The sequence below is a fragment of the Gavialis gangeticus genome, unplaced genomic scaffold (genome assembly GCF_001723915.1).
Source record: "Gavialis gangeticus isolate Ggan-Ray unplaced genomic scaffold, GavGan_comp1, whole genome shotgun sequence".
NCBI lineage: Eukaryota > Metazoa > Chordata > Crocodylia > Gavialidae > Gavialis > Gavialis gangeticus.
In genome coordinates, this window is record NW_017729000.1 from 42,189,898 (window position 1) to 42,207,165 (window position 17,268).

The following is a 17,268-nucleotide window of genomic DNA, read 5'->3' on the forward strand; positions in this document are numbered from 1 at the left end:
TCCAACTCCTACATACATTTACGTTTAGAAATTTCAGTAAAAATGTTCAACCCTGGACTGTAAAATTTCACACAAACCCAGACTTGTGACACTACTTATCCCATTATAACAATCAGATTTTCAGTATGAAATTAGAAAGCTAGAAAATATGCCTTCTTATAAAGTAACATTTTAATAGGAACAAATTACTGCTTACAGAACTTCAATAGCAGTACACATATTAAAACGCAATAGGATAGAATAAAAATGTGGGTAATTAACTTAAAAAGGGACATAACCATTTATGACATTTTTTTTTTTTTTAAACACAATTATTACTACTAAAAGGCAAGCAAAACGAATTAACGGGGGTTCTTCTGACAGCATTCTGTACATACAGGCAGCTTCATTTTCTCTTAAGCATTTAGTTAGCTTATAGCTTCCCTGTTATTTTTTCCCCCCTCAGGAAAGAGAAAAGCATTTAAAGAGAGAACAGAACACAGTTTAGAAAAGTACAATTATTAAAACCAAAAGAGGGATTCTAGTTGTTCCAGCAACATGCAGAGTTTCTGAAATTATTAGAATTCAAATAGTCAGTGTTCCCTTAAACATTACTGAAGTCTCCGATTACTTCCCCAAAGGAAATCTGCCTGAATAAGGACTGCAAGATCAAGCTTGTAATACATTTTTAACATGATGGAATTGTTGTTTAATACACCTAAAATTCAGGGTAGCCAGAGACAAGAGAGAACAGGGCTCAAACAAGCTGCTGGTCTTCATAATAACATATAAACATATATATTTTACAAGGACAGCAAAAATTATATTGTGGAACTGCAGCAGTTGATGAATCATCCATGCATCATTCTGGGTATTGAACCATGAAGGCCTGCAAAACTTACAAAGTAATTGCACACTATTTGGGCATATACTTCTCTGTTGAACCCTAAATTTACCTTTTAAACTGTATACCTCAATCCATGCCCCTCAAAAAGAGTTTCCTGTGCAGAATTACCGTAATCCCAAAAGGAAAGTTTCCTTTAGATTCAGATATCCAAGGTTACTTTCGGCTTAGCCCCAACATTTTTCACACTGCCTGCTGCTCAGCTCAAACAGAGTTAAAAAAGACCTGAGTCAACATAGAAAAGTCTTAGGTACCAAAAAAGCACCCAGTGTAAATGGCCAATCTCTGAAACTCACTGACAATAGTGTACCAGACTCTCAGCAGGTCAGTTTTTCTTTGCATCAGCAGCTACCATAACAGTTTCTCTGCATTTCAACTCGAAGCAATAATTCAGCACATCAAACTCAGACACTCACTGTTCTTTTGTTTGTGTAACTAAAGCCTGCCATGTACAAAACCAGCATACTTCAGATGACAGCTAGCTTTATCTTCTAAGCAAATAATTATTTTCCTCAGCCTGCAAAACTATCAATGTTACTATCTATGTTTTACATAAAGCATTAATTCTACAACTGTAAGCGCTATGGATAGTTGAAATTAATAGAATAGTTAATTCTTATGAAATTGAGTTACAGCATTCACACTTATCCAACTACATTTCAGAAGGGACAAGACAATTCAATTTATTAAAGAGTTACAATGTACCAGGAGTGTCCAACATGTAGTCCATAGGCCAAATCCAGCCTCTGAAGCCACTATCTGGCTCACTGGGCTATAAAGCAGGCCACCTGAAGTTGAGAAGGGAAGTCATGTGGGAATGGCCTGCTACAGAATCTGGGGCCCAAGGGCCCCAGTAGACATGGCAATCAGTGACAGGAGGATGAGAGAAGGCTGATACAGCCCCAGTCACCCACCCATCACTTCACTCAATGCCACTGAAGCAGTCCTACATTCTTGGCCAGCTTCCCTGCTAGATGCTACATGCCCCATGCCACAGTCAGAACTGGAGCCATTACACAACCCAGGTGCAGTAGGAGTTTTGGCTTCAACATGGGGCATGCAGCACGCAGTAGGTATCAGAGTTGCAGCCGCTGCCATGTGCACGAGTTGGAGCTGCCACCACAGGCACTGCATGGCCTAGGCTGGATCTGGCCCAAAAGGAACCCTGCTGTCCAGATCTGGGATGGAGCAGGAATTGAGTTCAACACCCCTGCTGTATACAGATAGTTGAATTAAATCAAAATTCAAAGAATTAAGTACTAGTCCCAGTTCTCCAATGTGAAACAGATCTGATAAATCAATGTCTTGTGGTTCATCTACTTTTCATACATCTTCCAATAAGCTTTCAAAATAGAACATGTAATTTCCTAAATATCAAAGAAGTGCTGTGGCAAAACAATTTCAGAAGAATTCCACTGGGGATACCATATTTATTCGAATATAAGATGATCCTAAATAAGACAAGACAAACCAATGATTAGATTCTAGATATGGAAAATGTATACACTTATTGTAATTTTCCAGGTATAGAATCTAATTATTGGAGGTTTTCCTGGAATTTGTCCCTTTCCCACTGCTATAGCAGGGGAAATAAATCTGGAGGGTCAGGTAGCCAGCCTTGCCCTCTGCTAACCACCCCAACTTCTTTCCCCTGAAACCCTTCCCTCTTTCCTTACCATCAGACTACTCACTGAGCACATGGAAGTGAGAAGCAAATTAGAAAACAGTGACCTAGAATTAAGAATACTTGTTGTAGCTTGCATACAGGGAAATTACTACAGGTACCCATGGACTTAGTTCATCCAGAATTGATGCAGTTTACCTTTTCTGAAACTACTGCAAGTTTTAGCCTAGGTACGCTATAAACACATTTTTAAGTAGTACCTACTTGTATATAGTTCAAACTATGGATGGCATTAATCCAAAGCCAAAAGGCTCAAGATTTACCATATAGTTCACTGGGCTGAGCCTCAGCAGAGTCAAGGGCATTTCAAACCATGGTGACCCCACAGCTTAGGACTGCTCAGTATGCATGTACTCCATATATCCCCCACACATGATCCATCTGCTAATTAGCCCCCCACTTATGACTGGAACCCAGTGTTCTTGAAGAGAAGAAAAGCAATGCTGTGCAATGGACTCCTATTGTCCAGAGCTGGCAGCTAGAGAACTCCACGAGCTCCATGATGTATTAATTTCTCTGCGCCTCCCCTGCCCACCCAGAGGCTTGTCCTACAGTAGCTATTATTGCATTTAATTGCTTAAAACATGCCCCCCCCCCAATCTCCAGCAGCTGATGGGGGGGGGGAGGAGATGTATGGTTTGGATTTCATGGAAAGCAGAAAAAGGATGTTTGCATACTACTGGCCTTTAAAACCGTATCGTTTCTTTAATTCTCCCAAAAAAATGAGTATTATTGGACTCTACAGATGCAGGGTCCAGCCAGGGGATGGGCTATATTCCTTTAGGTACAGTTTAAGGCGAGCACAAAAGCCATGTCAGAGTGCTTATATTCACCTCAGCACTTTCTGGTCACAGTATCAAATTCCTAGGGCTAAGTCAGATGAAAATGGATATACTCCCCATCAAAACCAACCCTTGGGGGCGGTGGTACGAATCGGGGCAACTGCCCTAGGCCCCGCGCTTTGTGGGATCCTGCAGACAGTGTCGCACAGGTCCCTCCAAACAGCGCCACTGGCACGTGCCAAGAGCACCACCACTCCACATGACCACAGGCTTTGCACTCCAGCCGCTCGCCACCACCCCTCTCCCCTGCACAGGCTGATATGCCCTGGGTCTTGCACATGCCTAGGGTCAACCCACACTTATGAACTGGAAGCTATCATTTAAAAGAATGACAACTGCCACCAGCCATGCTCTGACCTGGAGCCTGACAGAAATCTAAGATACCTGTGCCTACCAGGCTCGTCTGGAGCCTTTTTGCCAATTTCCAGTTCAGCATATTTAGAAAAGGGAGGTTAGACGCTGCACGATGATCTTTAGTGCTTCCTGGATTATTAAATATTGAACAAGAGATGACAACTCTAATTGGATGCATTAACCTCCTGGGATTCTCAGGTGTGCTCTACTTTGACCATCTTGGAGTGGCAGGGAAAGAACCACAGATAGTTGTCCTGATTGCTGTCACTGTTTCTGTAATGAGTACTCCTCTGAATTGCATTTGAGCCCATCAGAACAAATATCTGCAGTGTTAGCCTAAGCTTACTGCTCAACAAATCTTTTTAAATTCTTGCAGTATTACAGCAATTATTCTTCTGGTGTTCACTGCCTGTTTTAAGAGTCTTCAACAGATGGTACAGACAGAGGGTATTTTCCATAATTGTGTTCAATTGTGCATGCTGTTATCACAATCACACACATAACAGGCAAGATATCTGGATTTGACCCCTGTCGTCTCAGTGGTTTTATTTTCCCAACTAGAATAGGCCTTTAAGTACTAGCTCTTGAATATTTAATGCGACTAGAGAACTTAAACCCATCATTATTCATTAGTAAATATTTTATCAAATGACTTCCATAATATCTCCTGAAAGGAAGTCATTTAATAATTAAAATAGCGTGTTTTATACAAAGAAGAAATCTTTAGAATCTACATTTCTGTCAATTAAAATCCCTATTTGAATATATATATCCCTCAAAAAATCCAACACAACAGTGTTCTCATACTTCAAGGCTGCCAATTAGACCCATTCTATAACTGTGTAAATGCACTTCCCTCAATTTTTAAATTTTAAACTTTTTAGATGCAGATAAAAAGTAAGTCCTCATTTATCTCCTGAAACCTTCTACAGTTCATTAATCAATCAGTAAAATTCTTTGCATTTAATATCCTAATCCAAGTGCACTAGATAAAAGTGTTCTAAAGCTGAAATAAGATCACCCAACACACCTTTTCTAACACTTCCCTAAAGACTCTTTATAGATGTACTGTCCTTAACTAAATAAAAGGACATGATTTGATTTAATTTTTAAAATAGTGACTTTGCTTTGTCTTCTTTTTCACCCAATGTTTCCTCCTCTACACACACACATTACTCATTTAACAGATCTAAAATGCACTACCAGGCACACACATCCTAGCCTCCTTAATAAGAAACCCCAAGTGTTAGCACTAGTATACAAAACCTATAGGCAACATTACCAGAAAAATACTTCCTAAGAAATCAAAAGAAAGAAAAGTCAAATACTTAGCTTGTTAAGTATCTTAACAATCTAAAGCTAAGATGCCTTATCTACGAAAGTTTACTGACTTAAGAGAAATGAAGAAAGGACATTCATACTGAATTTACAATCCCTCACAATGCCCACTGAAAATTCAAATTTCTTCACTACATGCAGATCCCCATGTTCCACAGTGAAATACTGCTAACAGACTACCACCATGTACAGCAAATGAATACAATTTCCTCTTTCAGAGCCTCATGCCCCCCCCTTCCCTAAAAAAGCTTGGGCTCTCCAACTCTAGACCAACAGACATGTGACCATCTGACCCTTCTGATTCCATCACTGCAGGCTAAAAAAGCCAGGTTACAGCTACTAGCCAAGGGTTTTAGTTACTTCTGCAGGAACTCAAACTCTTGTTACTGGCTAAAAAGTATACACGGTGGTAGGATCAATGCCTGTAAGAGGTAAATGTGCAGGCTGATCCACTTCCTACACAGTATACTATAGTCTGCTTGCACCAAAAAAGAAGGAAAAAAAATCTGGAACAGTTGCTGGAAAAACACCAAATAAGCACTTCTAGCCAAGCACCCATAGAAACAAACAGTTTTCAGGGGGATGAGTTAATTTTTCTTTATTAAAAACAATGATTTTCCAAAATACACATCTACAGTGTCTCCTGTAAAGTCTGCTTAGTCTCATCTTGTACTTGAGTGAGGATTTCACCATCACTTAGAACTAATGCCACCCCAAGCACCTTTCTTCTTTAACAATGAATGCAACTTTGAATGCCTCTTTCCAAGGACCTCAACCACATGTGCCCATAAAAGACAGTGTTACAGAGCACGGTTTTTGAGACTTTCAGTGCAACCTGCAAATTAAGATAAAGGAGGCCCAGAGAAATTTTGGACTGGTTTTTAATTTCTTTGGGATTTCTTGGATTTTGAAAGTATTTGACCCTCTGAAGATGACTCTTGCATGACAAGCTGGCACTTTTCTTTTGGTGTTGTGTTTCATTGAACCAACTGAATAGTTGGAATAATCGAACTCTATCCCAACTATGCAGTTGGTCCAATAAAATATATTATCCAAAAGAAATCGTTGCCTCTTGCATAATTCTCAGACTAACATGGCTGCAACATCACAACAACACGGATGGATCCAGCCCGCCAGGCCATTCTATCGGGACTCCAGAGCCCCTAAAAAATTTAGAAAATTAATATTTATCTGCCCCTGGCTGCCTGTCAAAGATGACAGGAGCCAGGGGCAGTAGGACCCAGGGGAAGCCATGGCAGGCTCCTGAAACAACAAGGCCCACCTGGGCCCAGCTTCTGACCTGGGACCATGGGGCTGTTCTTGCCTGCCTGCACCAGAGTGGGAAATTCAGGTGGGGAGGGGTGAGGAGGGGGAGGGCAGGAAAGTGGGGAAAGCAGCAGCAAGGGCAGAGGGAATGGAAGTGAGCAGGCATGCGGGGCCTGCGCCAGTGTCCTGGACCAGTGCCGGCAGGGCCCAGAGAGGAGCGGCACAAGTGCCAGGAGCAGGCTGGCAGGGGTTTATGGAGCTGGGCTGGGCAGCAGCAACAGAGAGAGAGAGGGGATCTGGCCAGTCTCCATACAGCCCCTACTGGCCAGGACCCCGCGCTCCTGCCACCTCGCTCTGGGCCCCACTGGCACTGGCCCCGGGACAATGGCACAGGCCCTGTAATCCTGTCCAGCTGCCGCTGGCTTCCATGTGCCTGCTCACTCCCAGCAACCCCACCCCGGACAGGGACCAACATAAGCATCCCCAACCCTGCGCTCACCCATACAGCCCTGCATGGGGTCCACGCAGCTGCAGAAGGAAGCACCAGCCGGGGGGGGGAAGGAGGGGGGTATGGCACTTCTGCCCCACACAGAGCACCAGTTTGTTCCCCACTGCTGCTGCTCAACCCGGACAGGCAAGCACAGGACACACAGGGTTTGGGCTGCTCGCGCTCATTCCCACCTGTACCACAGAGCTGGGAGAAATGCTGATGACAACTGGAAGTGAGCAGAAGCATGAAAGCCAGCAGCAGTCAGACAGGAGCGTGGGGCCCACGCTGGTGTCCCAGGGCCAGCGCCAGTGGGGCCCACAGCCAAGCGGCAAAAGTGCAGGGTACTGGCCAGCACGGGCTGTATGGAGCTGGGCCAGCTCCCCTCTCTTTCTGACGGCACAGCCCAGCTCCACAGACCAGGGGTTCCCAACCACCAGGCTGCGGCCCAGCAGGTTGGCTTCCACGTCATGGCTTCTGCAGTCACGTTCGGGTGCGGGGGGCAGCACCAAGAGAGCTCTGTGCCCCATCCTGCTCCATGGCTGCACCTGGCAAGTTGCTGCCCGCACACCAGGTACCGAGGCCTATGTCAGGCTAGGCCAGGCAGGACCCCCTAACCCCCCCTCTGCAGCTGAGAACAGGGGGATGAGGGTGGCGAAATGCCCAGGGCAGAGAATGGGGAGGCGGCTTTTCTGCTTGCTCCTAGGAAAGGCAGCAGAGCCCCTTCTTCCTGGGCAGTGCCAGCTGGGTCCCCTGCGCCACCACCTACGCAGCCCCCTCCCCTGCAGGGTCTCCCACAAACCCACACCCACCCACCCAAACCCACCTAATACTCCTCCACACCCCACACAGTTTAAAAGTAAGACTGCATTTTGAGCACTTCTACATAAACAGCACGAACTCACACAAATCAGGACAAAAATATATATTTTTCATTAAATTAAAATATATTATTATGGGTGTTTGAGTTTTAGTATATAATTTGTTTTTTTTCCCCTAAGATGGCAAACCCTCTTCCCTAAAGGAATACTTCCAGGGGGAAGGGGAGGGACTTCTGATGGCAAAAGTCAGAGGTTAGGGGTGGGACTTCTGGTCCCAAGATGGTGACCAGGGGAAAGGTAACCTGTCAAGGGGCGGGACTACCCATGTGGCTCTCGACAGCTTGCCAACACTCAGTAAGCGGCTCTCTGCCCAAAATAATTGCCTGCCCCTGCTCTAACACTATCATAAGCAGACACTATTATAGATTTTGGGACCACCAGGTTGCTCTGTAATTTCTTCTGACTGAGACTTTCATCCTTTCGGACTGTCAGTGCTTTTCATAGTACATCTACCAATACCATGTACAGACTACCATATAGGTCTAATTTGAACCATTTAAGGTTCTTTCACCATTTTGCTATATATTACCTTCCTATTTCTTGTTGGTTTATCTCAAGAAATACAGACCAAGAAAAAAGGAGAAAGTCTCCTGGACACTGTTTCTTAAAATACCCATGGGAACAGTTTGTCTTGCATTTCTTCCTTCTCTCACAAAAAATTACTTCCTTCTGTAGTAACAATGTACAATACATTCCTTTGGTTTTTATCATTTCTTTGTTGCAACCTGCAGAATCGTCTGTCATAAAGCAAACCCAAAGGACAAAGAAAACTAATCTCAACTTTTAGTTGCCTTTTTCTCTTGGTGGTGGTTTGGTAAATGGTTCATTTTGAATTATGCAAGTGAAACTCTGGAATTCCAAAGATGAAACAGTATACCAGTTCTTTTGGCAGCGGACCATGCAATTATTTCTCCCATTTTTGGATGCCTTATTTTTTGTAGCCCTTTGCTTTTTGCTAGAGTGAAAGAGAGCAATACAAGACCAAGCTATTATTTTCACTGGAATAATATGAGATGACCTTTCAAATTCAGGTGGAGAGTCTTTCCTAAACGTCATGTGATATTCCTTTTTTATAGGCAAGGGAGAAAGAATGCTATAGATTAGTAATTACTTCAAGAAAACAGCACTTGGTCTAGAACACCAAATGCTATTTTGCCACCTACGCCTAATCCAACCTTAAAAACTATTTCTTCCTTTGAGCAAGTCTGCGCATATGCTGGAAGGATTTCAATTCTGGTTCTAAGGATCAAAAGGAGTAACATTCAGCATATTTTTGCCAAAGAGACATCTTACTGGTGCGTGCATACAAGGAGGTAGCAGGCACAAGGACCCCTTTCCAATAACTACTGAGTATACTAGGCTGGTTTTGGACCATGTGACAGTCTTTTGAGGGAGAGAATCATCTGCTGCAGCTGCAATCAAATGACAGGAAGAATGCTGAGACACCATAAGTCCACTTGCCTTGTTTTTAAAGAATGGATCACGAATCTGAACTTGAAGTGGCTATAACTCATTTTCCAGTAGAAGCTCCCTTCAGTAATATACCCTTTCTAGTCTGAGACACAGCAGAACCTCTGTGTCGCAACTGGAAGTTACACAGAACCTCTGCAAACATTCTAAGAAAAAAAGGATAAGCAGGAAGTGGAAAAAATCTAATTTTATTTCCCACCTATTCTGGTCTGCCATGTTGAGATGTTCTAGGTACAGAAAACAATAGCTCACCTGAATTTCTCAACAGGAAGATAAATACCATCTCACCCTAACCACACAAAGTAACCCTACACTAAAGCAGACAACCAAACAGGTACTAAATTGGCAAATGAACGTAACCAACATTTCAAAAGAATTCACAGCAGCAATAAGCAGGTGGATACACCTCTCTGTTATAAAAAGGTGGAGAAAACTAATAACCAGATTGTTTAAAGGGAGAGATTTAAGGCCTAGACAAGATTGGTCCCAACCCTCAAAACTGCAGGTAGGCTGCAGATTCCAGCTAAGATCTCCACATCTGTCTATACAATTACAAACAGAAGAGTGTTTTTTAAGTACAGCACATGCCACAGCTAGACTTTGACTAGCTGCTGAGAGAAGCTGGCAGTTTGCCAAGCAGCCAAAACCCTATATAAATACAGGCCACTGTAATTCTCTACGCCTGGCAAGTTGCTTGTGCAGCAAAGACTGTAGATCTCCTGCAGCATGCAGTCTCTACCTTCTGGAACTTCAAGCTAAGGAAGGTAACGTACCAAAACTGGCTTCATTCAACACAAAATAAATGGAATTTTCAGTAGTCTCTGAAATTACTGACACAGCCACCTCGCAATATTGGGCAAGATCTGGCCACTCTCCCATTTGTAAACTTGAAGAGCACTGGGGAAACACTTCACAAGAAATCAGGAAATGAGATTTATACTAAAAGTGTTTTGGCAACAGCTTCCTAACTTTAAGACCTCATACAAGGAAATATATTAGAGGAAGTTTTGGCTCACAGCTGGGTACTAAAGCAGGAGGAAACACTAGGCAAAGTTTAAGACAACTAGATAAGTAACTCATCTGTTCTGTTTAAAATTGAGCAATTATAGTTAAATAATTGAAGCCATAAGTAAAAAGGAATCACAGGTGCATAAAGAATCACTGAAGGAAATGCTTATGACAACACTTGGCAGGATCTACTGCCTGAACCCAAGGACAAAACTATGAGATTATTAGTCCTATATTATATAGTTTATTAAATTAGTAGCAACATTGGAGTACCAGATTATATTCATACTAGGTAAAAATTCTGCCACACAGAAAGAAGGACCCTAAGAGGTTATCTGAAACTAAAGGAAAATTGCAAGGGCTACAAGTGGACAATCAACCTTTTTTACTGTGAAAAACGCTCAAGTCAGAAGATGCAGTATTAAAAATAAACACTATTACTGAAATCTAACCTCAATAAGAGGCAATGCTTAGTTGCTTGCGATTTTCCCAGGTGCTCCAAACAAAGCCAAACAATAAAACACACACCTCACTAACCCTGAATTATCAAGCAATAAAGAAATGGAGTTAGCATTGTGTACATTACAAACTATACTTCCATAAGTAACAGAGGCAGACGCACTCACATATCAAACTTAACTCTTTTAACAATTCAAAATGAATAAAGACAAGCAAGTGCAATGGATAGCATATACCTGGATTTTCATAATTCAATTGATACAAGATCTCAAATCTTGCATTTAAAATTAAGTCTCATTTTCTAGAGTGAGAATACTCATTAACTGAAGGCTGACTAAAATTCTAAAGGACAGTAATAAATGGCAATTAGTCTTGGGAAGTGGTCTAGTGGTGTACCACAGTTATCACTAAAATCCAGATACCTTCAGCATCTTCAGTAACAATTCAGAATACAGTGTATATTGATGAGACTTATAGAATCTAACAGAGAGGTACTGCAACTATTGTGAAGAGAGACATCTGAAAGAAAGAAAATGATACTGCTCAAGAGGTAGGCAAACCTTGTAGGGGGAGCAGTGGGAAGATTAAAATCGGTCCCAACTGGGAGGAAGTAACCTAGGAAATGCTATTGGGAAGGATGAAAAGACAGCAGTAGACTAATTAGACAAGACTTTGCAACCTGATATAGTCACAGACAGGCCAAAGAAATTTGGAGCTAGATAAACAAGGGTATGTCACAGCAGAGGAAGGTAATTATCCATCTACAACATCTCTGGTGATACTGCATCTGGAATGTTATATTTAGTTCCAGACCTCTTAATCCCAGAAAAATGTGAGCAAACCAGATGGAGTTTAAAATAGATGGTTGGAAAAAATGCAGCAAAAACATTAAAGAAAACTACAAGATAGTATGTTTAGACATACCCCTATTTGGATCACGTAAATATATTAATAAAGAATAAGTTAAAGTTATAAAAGGAAAAACTAGGAGCAAAAATATGAATTCCCTTACAATGTACCCTATTAGGCTCTTAAACAGTCTCCCAAGAGAAGTAACAGATGGGACCCCACTGCTTTGAGCAAAACACTAAAAATGTGTAAAGGTAACAATTCTGACTGGCAAGTGTTCAAGACACCCATGTGCCATTTAATATCATGTCCAGTCTCTATAATTTAACAGCTAAAATTATAAAACTGCTCATAGGAAGATTTATAATTAAATGAATTATATTTTGAGAAAATTGTAGATTATACTTACTAGCTTTCTCCTTATTTCACCTAATGGGTTGACAGCATCTATAATAATCTCTCTGCTCCTGTGTGGTGGAAAGCCAGGCAAAGCGGCTTTCAAAGATGGCTGGGAAAACAGCAGATCTAAAATCCAAGGCCAGTACTGAGTCACTATAATTCGGTACTTTTTCCACACTTTTGGCTAGGACAATAAATGGAAGAAAAACGTAAATCAATGCCACTGGGCCAGGATTGGGGGAAAATATATGGAGTTACTGCTTCCTTTGTTCCTGTGCCTAAGCAGAATACACTGAATCCTGCTGTTCTGCTTAGACATGAGGTGCATGACTAGAAGCAGAGAATTTTTGTATTAGCAATTTAAAGTCTCCCTAGGGGACACTCAGCACACTATCTCCTGTCCACTTAATCAATTCTTTGTGGAACTGAACTTTTCTTTATGAAGTGCAAGTGTTTTGGCCCACTGAGCTGGGACACATTTTTCTTCCGTAGGCCAAAGGATCATGCCCTTATCTGGTCAAAGGCCACAGGTGTTTTATTGTCCAAAAAAAAAAAAAAAAAGGGTGATGTTTCAAATAATCTTTCAAGGAATACCAAACAAATTGCCCCTATCTACTGTGAATTTATACTCCAGGACGCCTCATGCTAAGGCCCTCAGTCCCAAGTCATACTGAGACACGACCTTCCCTATTCAAGCATGCTCACTATGTGGGTGATTACACACTGGAACAGGCTACCCAGACAGGCTGTGCAATCTCCACCCTTGGAAGCTTTTAGGAGCAGGTTAGACAGATACTAGGCTAGGAGGGTTGAGTCAGGGATGATCCTGCCTTGAGGAGGGGCTTGGTCTAGATGAAATCCTGAGGTCCCTACAAACCTTAATGACCCACTTGTAAAATCTGACCAGATTTGAGATACCAGGAGGTACACCTAAAGATCAAAATCTTTTAGTAGAAATGTGATAAATGGAAAGCAGTAGCATGCTTCCCTAACTTAGTTTGTCAGATATCTGCCTGTGCAGCAATGATTTCAGCCCTCAGTTCTGAATTTTAGGTTGATTATGGTCCTGAGGTCTATATTCCATCAGACTGATTTAAATGCATTAATCTTCAATATCAGTCTTGTTGAGGCTTCACTGAAGTATTCTGTCCAGTTTTGGTCACAACACTCAAAGGAAAAATTACAAACTGAAAAGAATCTAGAAAAGAGAACCAAAAGTTATCAAAGGTCTAGAAAACGTGGCAAGCTGCTGTGTAACCACCTCTGTGGTACTTATTTGCATACCTGCATTGCTTTGCAAGGTTGGGTTACAAGGACTAAGTCCCTTATGAGCATATCCTCCATTGTTATGCATAAGTAAGGGAGTAAAAAACTTTTGAGCCCATTTTGACTGTGATAACATGTTTTAGCTACTTTTATTTTGAATGTAAGAAGCCAGGGAAGTCAGGTTTGTGTGCACTGCCCTGCCTTCTAAAACTGGAAAGTTCATAAGGAGACTGATGCTGTAGAAGAAAGTCAAGTACATATAGCTGATGTTGCTGATATTGTATTTTACGATCTAGCCTCTTTGGCTAAGATCGGGTGTATTGGGTGCCTGAACCCTCCTCTGCACCTGATGGACTTTGAGAGCTATTCTCAACCACCAGCTACTCCATTCTACCCAGCAAGGGCTCCTCCAATAGCATTCAATGGACTGAGTGACTCCTTTGTTCAACTCACCCCTTCCACCATTGCAGACCTTTGTACGGGTTTGTTTGCATCTGTTTTCTTTTCTCTCAGCATCGTGACTCCCTCCCCCCACCTCCCATCCCTGGGTTTAGACAGCTAACACTATTTATGCAACCTAGTTGCATTTCCCTCCTCACCCCCAATTCCTCTTATGTTAGTCCCTCGCTTAGGCACTCTATTTCCCTTATGGCCTTTTATTCTTGTTCTATGATTCTTAACATTTTCTTATAGGGTGAAGCTTGTCTCTCACTCCAGACAAGCTGGCCTTTGAAAATCTTCCCAAATGAGGGGGTCTCAACTGCACAATGAGGGCTTGTGGCAATGTGGGACTGCTTTTGCACCTTCCCCCTAGCTTTTTAAGCTGGGAGGAAATAGAAAGCAAATTTATCTGCTCCCTGAGATTTATTTTCCCTGCTATAGTTTCAGAAGGAAGACAAATTTATTGCAAGCCTCCAATAACTAGATTATATTCCTGGAAAATTATAACAAATTTATATATTTTTCATATAGAGAATGTAATTGTTAGGGGGTCATCTTATAATCAGGATCACCTGCTATTTGAGTAAATATGGTAAATTACCCCAATGCCTTATACTGCTGCATTTAGATTTCAATGACATCTATACCACGTCAAACCGTACTGGAAAATGCCAAAATGAAGAAAGCCTTATTCACTTGCTCAGCCTATCACGTGCCAAGTGCCGAAACATGGAACAAACACTTTCTGGTATATGCCCAGCATCATGCCAAGTTTCATGCATGCTTATGAGATCCAAGTTGGCACACCCAGCAACACGTTTCTCTGTTCTTTTTTTTGGCATTCAGTACATGTAGAATGAGAGCAAAGGGCAGGGGCACATTTTTGTGATGGCACAGTCCAACAAGATGTAGACATGTCCCAAGGGTCTTGTCAGTTTTAGCTGACATTCCCAAAACCACAGGAAATAAAACTGAAAGAAGCAGGTCAGTTGTATTCTGCTGCTGGCTGGAAAGCGCCGAGTAACATCAGAGACAGGCAATGAAGCTAAAAATGAATGCTAGGAAAGAGGTATATTACTGGACGTATCCCCTCTGGCAAGTCAAAAGGTGAGGGAAGAGTAAATTATGAAGTCTCAAAGCCCATTCTCTCAGCAGATAGGAGGCTGGGTACAGAACGCACTGCAGGGTTTATTTCCCTTCCAAGAGGTAAGGGCATCTTTAAAATTTGGACAACTGATGTGACAGATAAAGCTCCTGAAAAGGAACCACAGCGTGCTCAGGAAACATCTAGCACTCTCCTCTGGTACTTTACAGAGAAAGTTACTTTATTATGTAGGCACTGGCCATTGAGGTATCTTAGCTGGCTGTGGCTACTGAGATGAGTTATCTTAAATGTCAATTTTCAAGCCCTGTGAATGAGCACAGGAGTGGACATGAAAAGGGGAGGGAGGAATGATGCAATAAACAGAATAATGTGGAAGCAAAATGAACTAAACACACTACAGTATCAATATAGATGGCACTTCACAGGCGGAGGGGGGAGAGGAGTGGGAAGGAAATAAATCCTGAATACAACTCCAAAAAGCTAAACAATGAACTACTGTGCTAAAAAATAAGTATAAATGAGGCAAGAAAGGAAAGAAAAGTGCAAGGGATACAAGAAATTATTTGAATAGCATTTGGTTGACAAAAGAAAAATTTCATTGTTTTCATCCAATAATTTACTCCCAAAGTTTTCTTAAATGAACTGTTATTATTATGCATACTATTCAAATACCAGTGAGATGTCAATACTGACGATCTTTGCTATCGTATGACAATACCTTACAAGTTATTTTTTTAAATGCTAAATAAGTTTATTAATGTTAATTAAGCAAAATATTTCCTTTACATTGCAGGAGCATAACTTGAAAAGCACAGCATGACTTATTTCCAGCCCTTACTGATAGGCATCAGATAAAGCACATATCTCTCTAATTTATATCCAAAGTTAAGAGACAACTCGAAAAGATAAAGATGTTCTTACATGACCCATGCTATATTACACAACCAGAAATAAAACTAATGTCTCTTAACACAAGCAAGTCAAGTTTATCCATCTCTTTCATTTAGGCCCTTGAACTTGAAATCAGATGCCAAGCAAAAGAAGGACTAAGTAAATGGTTCTTTGAACCTGTTTAGATTCAATTCCAGGGCCATGCCTCTAAAGAGATGCACTCTGGAGCAGGGACAATATATTTTAAGTTCATGAAGTGGTCAACAAAATGAGGCCCCAATATCAATAGTGTCTTCATGTACACCTGCACTAAGGCATTAGTGATATATTGATTTCAGTATCTAGACACCACATGATGCTATCTATTTTAGGTGAGTGACTTACAATGATGATGGCTTTTTACCTGATAATTTTTAATGAATTCCACAATAGAGTTGCAGGGGAAAAAAGAAGCATAATCTATCCATGGAAAGATTACTTAATAGTGCTTGGTGTATGTTCCATGCTGCTGATGGGAGCAGCAAGTTTGGAAGGCCAATGCCTCCAGGCTTTCCCATAAACCAGTACACCTTGCTGAACTACACCTCCCACGATCCAATATGATGTCCACACTGCTGCTTGTAATGAACCCTGCCAGCCAGTTTCTTCGAATTGACTGTTTCTGTCACCAATATGACAAAATTATGGCCCTGCTTAAATATACAACTGATATCTGCAATGAGAAATAGAATGGGCAGTATTAAATTCAACTTGCAAAAATATGAATTAGTGCCTGCTGGCTAGAAATGTTTCTTTATTCCCTGACAACTTCCAGAATCCAGACTGAAAACAAACTAAAGCAATTAACCAAAGAAAAATACATGGACTATACCAGCAGTTCTCAGCTGGGAATCCACAGCCTCCTGGGGGGCCTTGAGCAGGTTTCAGGGGGTCTGTGCATGTGGGACAAAACAGCAAGGGGTGGGGGGAGATACAACACAGATTTGTGCACCCACAGCAGGCACAGGGCTGCAGCCTGTCCAGACTGGCATGGACAGAAGCCATATTTGTGGCCCAGCAGGCAGAACCTGATGCAAGAAGGTGGAGTGGGGCAGTGAGACTCATTGCTGTTCCCAGTACCCCTGCACTGTCTGCACCACCAGCAGTGCAACGAATAATGGACCAGGGGGAGGAGAGAGAGGGGGCTGTCCTCAACTCCTCTCGCAGCCAGTTGCTCATGTGCTAGGCTACAGCTCTACCCAGAAAGGAGGTGGGGTGGGGGTGGGTGGCAGCACAGGCAGCCTAAGGGGAGTAGCAATGGCTAGGCCATTGCAGTGGGACAGAACTGTGGCCTAGCAGATGAGTGGCTGGCAGTGGGAGGAGATAAGGGCAACAGCCCACCTCCCAGTCCATTACTCCTTGAGCTACCAGGTGTGCCACAGCTGGTGTAGGGGTCCAGGTGGTGGCAACAAGTCTTGTCACCCTCCCCCACCACACACTGAGGGGCTGGAAGCAGTGGGTTGGTAGTGAGGGGAAACAGCAGGGCCAGGGGACTACAGGTCAGGAGCAAGGGGCACCAGTAGGGCTGGCAAGGTGGGGCCCTGTGGTTTGGAAGTGAAGGACATTGGTGCTGTGGAGTTTTTACAGCATGCGGGGGGGGGGGGGG

At 42.3% G+C, this 17,268-nt stretch overlaps 1 protein-coding gene across 4 annotated transcripts in view; it reads right to left on the minus strand.

Annotated features, from left to right (window-relative positions):
• FBXW11 (F-box and WD repeat domain containing 11) overlaps positions 1 to 17,268 on the minus strand; it is a 161,582-nt gene that overhangs the window by 100,508 nt on the left and 43,806 nt on the right. The window contains exon 3 of one of the 4 annotated variants that reach the window (XM_019506542.1): positions 11,931 to 12,104. The exons of the other annotated variants lie outside the window; for them this stretch is intronic. Coding sequence (XP_019362087.1) covers positions 11,931 to 12,104 — 174 coding nt within the window. The remainder of the gene's footprint in view (positions 1 to 11,930; positions 12,105 to 17,268) is intronic. 4 annotated transcript variants of the gene reach the window in all.